At 35.3% G+C, this 10,266-nt stretch overlaps 2 protein-coding genes across 6 annotated transcripts in view; both read left to right on the top strand.

The window, feature by feature from the left end:
* The first annotated feature begins 1,995 nt into the window (after positions 1-1,995).
* birc5a (baculoviral IAP repeat containing 5a) lies at positions 1,996-7,632 on the top strand. 2 transcript variants are annotated; one of them, NM_194397.3, is given in 4 exon segments: positions 1,996-2,238; positions 2,320-2,429; positions 2,598-2,715; positions 6,900-7,632. In NM_194397.3, coding segments are annotated over 4 exon segments (429 nt in total). In that variant the 5' UTR covers positions 1,996-2,130; the 3' UTR covers positions 6,993-7,632.
* The window catches only part of tmem235b (transmembrane protein 235b), a 30,807-nt gene continuing 27,440 nt past the window's right edge, over positions 6,900-10,266 (top strand). For 3 of the 4 annotated variants that reach the window (XR_015504355.1, XR_015504354.1, XR_015504356.1), the window contains exon 1: positions 8,544-9,926. Coding sequence is in view for 1 of the 4 variants with exons in the window: in XM_087276671.1 (XP_087132797.1) it covers positions 9,755-9,926 (172 nt within the window). In the remaining 3 variants the exon portion in view is untranslated. Of the gene's footprint in view, positions 9,927-10,266 lie in introns of all 4 variants that reach the window. The other variant, XM_087276671.1, reaches the window with a different exon arrangement.

Raw genomic sequence — 10,266 nt, 5'->3', positions numbered from 1 at the left:
GCAAAAGTGCTTGTTTGTAGTGTCTGTGATCTTCAGCTTATTTACACTGAACACAATCTAATAATGTGAAGTGTTGCAAACATTTACCAAAAACATGAAAACTGTCTCATGTGCCTTACAAAAACACTTCTTATGAGCTTGACAAAAATGGCCAATACATCAAAGAGCTTTCATATACCACACTTTAAAAACTGATGTGATCAATTAATCATGACTGCATATGATGGTTTTACTTCATTGTAACTTATTAAAATAAGTTAATCATGTTCTAACTTAATTTTTACACAAGCTGTTTTAAGTCAAGTTAACATAATATAACAGGCCCATAGCCAAAGAGGGTTCAGGTGGTTCAAAAGACCCACCCTTCACTGACAAAGCTCCAGAATTTGCCCCATTTATGAGCTCATTTATCCTATTCTAACTGCTATGCCATCATAAATTGCCATCATATTATAAATATGCTATCATATCATAATTGGCTTCATCACTGGTGTGTGGTGTGCGGTCTGGCCAGGGGCGGATTTACTGATTTTGGGGCCATAAGCAATTCCAGCCATAGGGCCCAAGTCCTGAAATGCACCCTTTTATTTATTGTGTTTTTTTTTTTTTTTTAAATATCACTCAATATTCTTTTCGACATTTTAAATTAATACAAACTTTACATTTTATTTCCCAGAGCTGGATGGGTATCCACTGCGTAAAAACTTGCTGGATAAGTTGGCGGTTCATTCCGCTGTGGCAACCCCAGATAAAGGGACTAAGCCGACAAGGAAATGAATGATTTACATTTTAAAAGATTAGTTTTCTTAAAAATGAATTTACAACTAAAATAACTAATATTTTTTTATATATGATTTTACTCCTGGACTGCTCCATGATGGATAATTTTGTAATATTATTATTACTATTACATAAATTTATATGATCATAGTAATATTATATTTGATTTTATATTAATTACTATTTAATTACATAAAAATTGTATTTGTAACTCTCACCTTACAAAATATGGACATGAAAACAATGTTATATATCGTTTATAGGTATAATATGCTTCCAGATAATTATTGGGGGCCCCATATTTCTTGGGGCCCTAAGCGGCCACTTACCTCTCTTATTGGTTAAATCCGCCCCTGAGTCTGGTGCAATATGGCAGTCGTTGCGTAATCCAGGTAGATGCTGCACACTGGTGGTGGATGAGGAGATATCCTCCAATGTGTTAAGCGATTTGAGTGTCCAGAAAATCGCTATATATTTGTAAGGAATTATTATACGTATTATTAAATTGTAAAAATAATCCATCAAAAAACCCATCAAATTTAAATTTATTTCAATACAATATAATCCATGAATTTTCAAATGTACTTTTTTTTACAAGAGGCTAGAAAAATTGTGAAGCTCTATATTATTGTTCTTTTTATTTTATATTATTAACCAATTGGCCAAATTCAGACTGAGAAAAGTTTGTTATTTATAATTTGCCTAATAAATGACAATAGGCTTGTTCTTAATTTAAAACGGATTCTTTTTAATGTCAAATGATGTCATTAATTTGTATTTTAAAAATAAGTATTTTTTAGATGTTTTAAATCTAGTTTTAGGAAATATTTTTGGTACATCAAAAAGTGTGGTTATGATGACCATCTGACAAGCTAATCCAGCTAAAAATGGTGCTTAAAATGTATTTAAATCTCATAATTAAACAGAAAATTGCATAACTGCAAAAAGGTCCATTTTTTTGAGAAGGGCTGGTTCTAGCTACAAGCTAGCTACAGAGCCTGTATAAGTTCAATGGACTAATAAGGTAACCAGGATTTTTTTTTATATAGTGCATAGTGTGTGAAAGAGATAAATAAGGAGAGAAACAAGTGCTTTCGTGTTTTTTCTACAGAAGTCAGTCTATGTTAGAAGACAAGTAACTAAAAGAAATAACAATAACCGTCTGACTCTGACAACAACTAACTACATGCTGTGGTCGAACTGCGCATGCGTGGTTGTGGCGCTTTGCAGCCAATCAAAACCCGCGCTTTCAATTTTAAACTTTTACCGCAAGAATCAACAAGCAAGCGAGACTCCTGCGGATTTATCTCGGTTGTCTTTTGTTTAATTTCCACACCAACCTCCCACAAAATGGATCTTGCAAGTGATGATCAGACCAAAATGTACTTTTACGAGAATAGACTTCAAACATTCGTCGGTTGGCCGTTTGAAGAGGGCTGCGTTTGCACTCCAGAAAACGTGAGTAAAGACAGACACTAGGTTCTGTAGGCGTAAGTTAACAAAGAAATGTGTTTTATACATGTTTTCATTGTTTCTTAGATGGCTAAAGCTGGATTTATTCACACCCCGTCGGAGAACAGTCCAGATATAGCGCAGTGTTTCTTCTGTCTGAAAGAGCTGGAAGGATGGGAACCGGAGGATGACCCTGAGTGAGTCCGTGTCTTTTAAACTGCCCACTATTGCATTATACATCTGAAAGAAGCTTTGTCTCTTTAATTCAATGAGACTCCGGGTTTATTTGATTTAATAAATGCCATGGGTCCCCTTGTTATTTCGCATTTGTTCCTGACGTGCTGTGTGGTTTGTTGTGCTGTCAGGAAAGAGCATAAAGCGCATTCTCCCAGCTGTGATTTTATCTTGCTGAAGAAGACAGTGGACAGTCTGACTGTGGAGGAATTTCTAAAACTTCAGAAAGAGAGACAGAAGTTTATTATTGTGAGTATGACATGACTGACAGAACGTTTTAAAGGGATAGTTCACCCAAAAATGAATATTCTGTTATCGTTTGCTCAATTACTTGCATTGCATCATTTACTTGTTTTAAATCTTTATGAATTTCTTTTTTTCTATTAAACACAAAACAAAACAAAAAAGTAATAGGGTTAGACAAACCATATATTTTTTTTACCAACAACACACAAGCCTCTCCTACAAATGAGCACTGAAAGTATTATCACCGGACCTACGGTTTCTGTTCAGTATTTCCAAAAGTGCCAGGAGTAAAAATTGTACTATTTACCCCACCTGCGGGGCAAGTTGTAACAGGCAGAGGGTTAGTTATAACACATGCTTAAATGGGCAGATTTCACACAATAAATTTAAATATTAGCTATATTTCCTCAGTACTTAGCTTATTTTTTATTCTACATTGCACAGCATGGTTGTTTATTTGTCTATCTATTGAATAATCAGATTTAGATTTATTTGTATTATTATCCATTATTATACAATGCATTTATTTGTATTATTAGCAATAATATATATTTTTTCTATTAAAACGTTTTAATATAAAAAGTTCCCCGCATTACAGTAAAAATTTCAAAGTATTTTGTTGGTTTAGTTGCTGTCCAACAGTGTGTGGCTTACTTGTAACACTCTGTTACAACAAACAGTTTTGTTTTGTGTTTTCCTCAAAACTGGCTTGCAGTCACTGTGTTTTACATCTTTCAAAATGGTTCCATTTTGTTTTTAGCCTAGAAGATGCATAGATATATATATTAGATGTTGCCTGGCCTATTGTTGTCTATTGGACGGAATGCGTCAATAGCACCGCCATCTTGCTACAGGGTAGCACTCCTTAGAAATGAATACGGGACCAAGGTACAGTGGAGGACTGTGGCCATCCAAAGCCAGAGATATGCACATATACACATATATCTATGATCGGGAGATCTCCTGGATGTTTGTATTTATTTTTTTTTTCTAATTACGAAAATTATAATTTTACATCACTTTTCTACATTGATGGATCAGTGACCACATGGGCATTTCTGACAAAAAGCTTGTGTTTGTGTGTACAGAAATGTACTATTCACCCTCCCTGTTAAATTGAATCTAATCTGTGTCCTGAAACACAGCTCCTCTCCTGCTTTCACTTCTCATACTGACGGAGGGAGCGATTCGTTTGTGAATGAATCCCCCAAACGATTCGTTCACTAACGTAAGGCGACAATAATACAAGTTTCTGGCAGCGCAGCATCTTGTTGTCATATTTCTTTTGCATTGTTTGCTGATTTTATTCAACAAAACTAGCATAAGCCGAGTGTTTAGTGTGAGATAAGGCTGCTTTGCATAATGGTGAATGCAGTAAGTGACTGTTATCATCAATAACGTTACCTGATTAGTACAAAAGTTCAGAACATACAAAAACAGAAAAAAACTTAATATTACCGATGAAATGTTCTGCCTTTGTGCTTTGTTTTCTTTGTTTGCTCGTTACTACACCCGTAGACAGTACTAAAGTCCCGCATCTTCACGTAATAACACTGTCTTGACTAGTGCGGTTGAATGACATTTGTCCTGGGAGCACTGTACCAGTGGCGGTGCTATTGACGCATACTCAGGGTCCCTATGCGATATCTAGAGTATATATCTATGTAGAAGATGGTAATCACAACAATATAAGATTTTACTTGCATACCTTCACAAATTTTTAAAAAATAAAATATATTGACTATAATAAAAAATACTCTTATGCTGTAAGAATGGTTTCTCCCGTGTTTCTCATTCAAATTCTGCTGAACTTTTTCAATAATTGGCAGCAAAACGTCTACAGACACTGGTGAAAACCTCAGAAGCATGCCATGGTTAACCCTGAGCAAAAATCTGAACTCTTACCTTAACTGCCTGCTTTACCAAGTGGTTGACCATATTTTGACTGTTTTAAATAACGGTTTACACTAAACAGCATTGTTGGTTTACAAACAAATCAAACAGACATAATCCTGTTGCACTACTACACTTGATTTTAATTTTATAGTGAAAAAAAAACAAGTAAACATGTTAAACGAGAATGTGAAATATTTTATGGCATACTTTTAAAAAAAGCTGATGTGGTATTCAAAAATGTTTTATCTTGATTATTTGTTAAAAATAAATTGGTCTTACATTTAATATTTTATGATTTTAAAGGGAAAAGATATTTTAAAAAATGATGGAAACATGTAACCATTGGTTTCGGTAGTAGTATATTTTTATATTATTTTTTTATACTATGGTAGCCAATGGTTACAGGTTTTAGCTTCCAAATATCTTTTTGTTCAGCAACATAAAGGAAAGTATAAAGATTTGGAAACACTTAAGGGAGAGTAAATAGTGAATACATTTTCATTTTTAGGTCAACAATCCCTTTAATTAGTCACATTTGTGTACATGGTCACTAAATAAATAAACAAACACACATGCTGTGCTATGTAGAATAAAGAAATGAGCTAAATATTGAGGAAATGCTTTATGTGCAGTGCTTTATGCAATATAGCTTAAAATCAACCAGCGACATATTAATAAACAGGGAAATATCAGTTCTGAAACCTCAAGTTATGATGTACAAAAGATAATAAGTGTTAATATTCAGCTTAAGTCAGTGTTGTTTCACTTCAGTAACAGCCGAAGTTGCAAAGTTCATCAGTTATGAATCCAGTTCATTTATTCATTTTCCTTTGGCTTAGTCCCGAAGGAATGAACCGCCAACTTATCCGTCATATGTTTTACACAGCGGATGCCCTTTTAGCTGCAACCCATCTCTGGGAAACATCCATACACACTTACACTACGGACAAATTTAGTTTATTCAATTCACCTGTAACTGTAATCCAGTTCAATTCCGCTATAAACAGCTTTACACAATGCAATAATTTCATTGTTTAAGTGTTAAATTGGTTCAGTTTATTTCAAATTAATTCAGCTCATTGACATTGTCAGTGTTCTAAAGCCCATGCCATTATTTAATTTAAATATTGGTCTGGTCCACTTGATGCTATTGTTCAGTAATTTTAATATTTTAAAGACAACAAGCTAACCAAAGCAAAGATTACTGTGGCACGGAACCAAAACTCCCATCAAGACAAAAAAAAATTATTAATTTGTCATCGTGCATGATATGGGTTTGATATGTGTAATTTGAAATAAAAATCAGTGTTTAAAATTTACTACAGATAAAATGTGTATTAATGTTAGGGCTGGGTTATTTATTCGAAAAGAAATCGCAATCGACATTCAGAACCTATAATCAATCAAAGGTTTCCAGACCGTTTTTATTAATTAATTAATTTATTATTAGTATTATTTTTTATTTCCCTAAAACATGTAGAGTCAGGTGACCCCGCTCTGTTTACACTTCTGTATTGTACATTGCAACGATGCATAGTGCAAGCTCTGTAATTGGTCGACTTGATAGTGGTGACAAGTGTGGGCGAGCACTCTGTAAAAGAGCAGCGAGCCTGTTGGAGTGATTGTGGAGTCCTGCGGAGGAATAATTTTAGCAATTTTCCATTGCACATAAAAATTATATTTAAAAAAAAATTCATATAAAAGAGATATTTTTAGACAAGATGCAGCTTATTTTCTACTTTTAATATGAAAAATATTTAAAACAATTTGTTTTAATTTCAGTTGTTCTGTGTTGATATTCAATAAATAATCATAGATAGTAGATAGTGTTTTTCCTTCGATTATTTTCAAATCAAGTAATTCCCCCTTCATTCAAAAATGAATGAATTGTTATATGTGTGTATGTTTACTGTATAAAACTTGTCAGTGGGATATGAGGGCACAAAAATAAAATGAATAAATAAAATAATCATTCAATAATCTCAATCGAGTTAAAATGTTCAATTAATCGAGATTTTGATTTTAGGCCAAACTGCATAGCCCTAATTAATGTGTTATTTAAACTGTGACACAGATTTAGACATTATTTTGAATGTCACTCAGTCTGAAAATCTACTGTATTAAAAATGCATTTGGTTTGTATTTTCCTTGGGGCAAATAAAAACCTTTACTTGCAATGAAATCTAAGTTTTTGCACATTCCAAAGCTGAACATTGTTATACTGTGTTATTTGATTTTGACATTTACATGCTAGTAGTATATACGAAATGACATGTTTTTTAACCTTTCAGAAAAAATCATGTGGCCACGCGATTGATAAATTTGAAGACGCAGTGAAGCTCAAGAGAAACCAGATCATCCAGACTGCGATGGGAGAGGAATGAAGAGGTTCATTGAGAGCATTTGGCTGTGGTCCTTTTATTGACCTCGCTCTTTTCTTTTCGTTCATTTATATGTCAAGGAACACTCTGTTCTCTTTAAATGTTATCAGTGTTTAAATCTGTGTTCTGTCACTTGTGAAAGTTGATTTTATTACACTTTCTTCCTGCTTTTATAGTATTTATTTTAATATGAGAAAAATTAAAAAGAAATAGTATCCCATGATCCCTGTAAATTTCTTTCTGCAACCTTGTCCTAACTGTCCAAAAATCAGGATTTGGTGAGGTATTTGTAATGGGGGAGTTTTCTTGGAAATTACTGCAGTTTTTACAATTGTGCATCTCCTGTCTAAAACACCCCAAAGGTTTATTGGTTTGACAATCAGGTGTCTTTGGAGACCAATTGAGTGGAACAAACTAGAGCTGTACAATATATTGTTTCAGCATCAATATCGCAATGTGCAAATGTTGAGTTCCAGATTATAGTAGAGGAGCCACAGTTCAGAACACATGAGATTAATAACGTCACTGCAGAGTGTAAGCATTAAAGAGAAAAAGTTTATTATTTGCATGCATTTTATAAGGCCTGTGACTTTATGAGAATTTTAAAAGCATTCGGGCTTAATAAATTGTACTATTTGTTTGAATTTGCAATGGAATATGCAATATACACTCGCCGGCCACTTTATTAGGTATACCTTACTAGTACCGGGTTGGAGCACACTTTTGCCTTCAGAAACTGCCTGAATCCTTTATGGCATACATTGAAGAAGGTACTGGAAATATTCCTGAGAGATTTTGGTTCATATTAACATGATAGCATTATGCAATTGATGCAGATTTGTCGGCTGAACACTTATGATGCGAATCTCCCGTTTTATCACATCCCAGAGGGGCTCTATTGGATTGAGATGTGGTGACTGTGGGGGCCATTTGAGTCTGAGGTGATTTGTGCTTTATTACATGACATGCTATCTTGCTGGAAAAAGCTCAGTTGGTACCAATGGGCCCAGTGTGCCACGAAAATATCCCCACACCATTACCCCACCACCACCTCCCTGAATCGTTGACACAAGGCAGGATGGATCCATGTTTTCATGTTGTTGATGCCAAATTCTGACCCTACCATCCGAATGTCACAGTAGAAATCGAGGCTCATATGACCAGCCAACATTTTTCCAATTTTCTATTGTCTAATTTTGGTGAGCCTGTGCGAATTGTAGCCTGTTTCCTGTTTTTAGCTGACAGGAGTGTGTTTTTCTGCTGCTGTAACCCATCTGCCTCAGGTTTAACTAGTTGTGCATTCAGAGATGCTCATCTGCATATCTCGGTTGTAACGAGTGATCATTTAAGTTATTGTTGCCTTTCTATCAGCTCGAACCAGTCTGGACATTCTCCTCTAGCTTCTGGCATCTACAAGGCATTTACCCCCACAGAAATGCAGCTCACTGGATATTTTCTCTTTTTATGACTATTCTCTGTAAACCCTAGAAATAGTTGTGTGTAAAAATCTTAGTAGATCAGCAGTTTCTGAAATACTCAGACCAACTTGTCTTTCACCAACATCCATGCCATGTTCAAAGTCACTTAAATCCCCTTTCTTTTCCATTTTGATGCTCAGTTTGAACTGCATTAAGTCCTAAATGCATTAAATAGCTGCCATGTTATTGGCTGATTATAAATTTGCATTAACGAGCAGTTGGACTGGTGTACCTAATTTAGTGGCCGGTGAGTGTATTTGAAATAGAATATGTCATTTGTTGAAATATACAAAAAAGACTAAGCAGTATTAGACCTCTCAGACTAAAAAAAAGTTTATTCAGTTTTGTAATTTTTTATTTAGTTGCATTTTACAGGGCGTGTTATGTCAGATGTAACCATCAGATGCGCACATTATTTTCATAAAAGAAATGGAAATTGTTTGCAACAGTATACAGGTAAGCTGTGGCATTAAACAGTTCTCCTTTCTGTTTTGTCTGACAATAATTAAAGTTTGATCTTCTGTTTCAAGGTTTGATATGTTGTGTATGCTCCTGCAAACCTGGGTGCATATGAGGGATTATTTGCTATGACATTTGGCATAAACACGTTTTCTTTCTCATTGGATTTTTTTTTCTAGACCATTTGTTGTGCTTAATCCCAGTAGATCAGTGATATCTGAAATGCCTTAGACATTCAGACTTAAGCATGTGTACTTAATGTTGCAGTTGAGAAAATTTGCACTACTTAGTCCCCTCTGAAACAATGTATAATGAGATTAAGCACTTGATTTGATAAGCATTGAACAATTACAGTATTTGAGTTAAAATAATAATATTTTATCTTGCAATTCTTTATTGATTTTGTTGCATATTCGTATTTTTGATCACAAAAAGGTGTATGGTTAAATATGTCATGAAGGGTGTTGGTTATGCACTGTGCGTCATGTTTCGTCTGTACCCGTCATGCGTTATCTTGCGCTCAGTGATAGTTGGACACGGACAGCGCGCACACACACCGTTGAGGGATAAATGTTAAACCAGCCCACCTATTCTCCTAACACCGCACAACTTTTCTAGTAATAGCAGCTATCGTGATCAGATGTTGTTTGCGTCTTTGATTGACAATCTGCATCACTCAATGCAGTTGTTGGGCAGCGCGTGAGATCTTTTCCATGAGTCCTGACCTGCGTCCTGGGACCTTTCAGTTCAGCATCTGATCGCGTCGCACAGCCAGTGCCTTGCACAAATGATTTGGGGTTGCCCTGAATCGCGGGCATCCTGGCAGATATGAAAATCACATTCGGTTTCGTGGTGGTATGCGGGGGTCTGACTGGTGTTCTCAGTTTCAGCTGTTTAGCGCTCGCCATTGGGACTGAATATTGGTACATCATCGAAGACCAGCGCACGAACCACACTAACCCGGAGCGCAGCAACTCGGGACTTTGGGGAGTAACAGAAGGTATGGTGGCGCTCATTTTCATTCTCGCGTCTTTGCAAGCAGTTGTTAATTAGCTCTGATGAAAAAAGTACAGCATTTTCTTTGTTAATGGTGCTTTTTGGTGGCTTTTCCTCGTTATTATTACAGTTAATTTGAGCAACGAATGCGCTCACTGGGTGAAAAAAAAATAATTTATGTGGGTGAAAATTAATGAGAAAACTTTCCTTATGATTATTAACCACCTAGTATACTATAAACACGTAACCATTCACAGCAAACAATTTTGTGTTTAATAGACGTGTCGACGTCTAAACGAAGACAGCTTGGCTAAAAGGCTGGGCTGTCAGTGAAATTCTAATAG

This window comes from Danio rerio, chromosome 12 (genome assembly GCF_052040795.2).
Source record: "Danio rerio strain M-AB ecotype USA chromosome 12, GRCz13ab, whole genome shotgun sequence".
Classification (NCBI taxonomy): domain Eukaryota; kingdom Metazoa; phylum Chordata; class Actinopteri; order Cypriniformes; family Danionidae; genus Danio; species Danio rerio.
The sequence above is the reverse complement of the archived record's forward strand: the minus strand, read 5'-3'. Positions and strand labels throughout refer to the sequence as shown.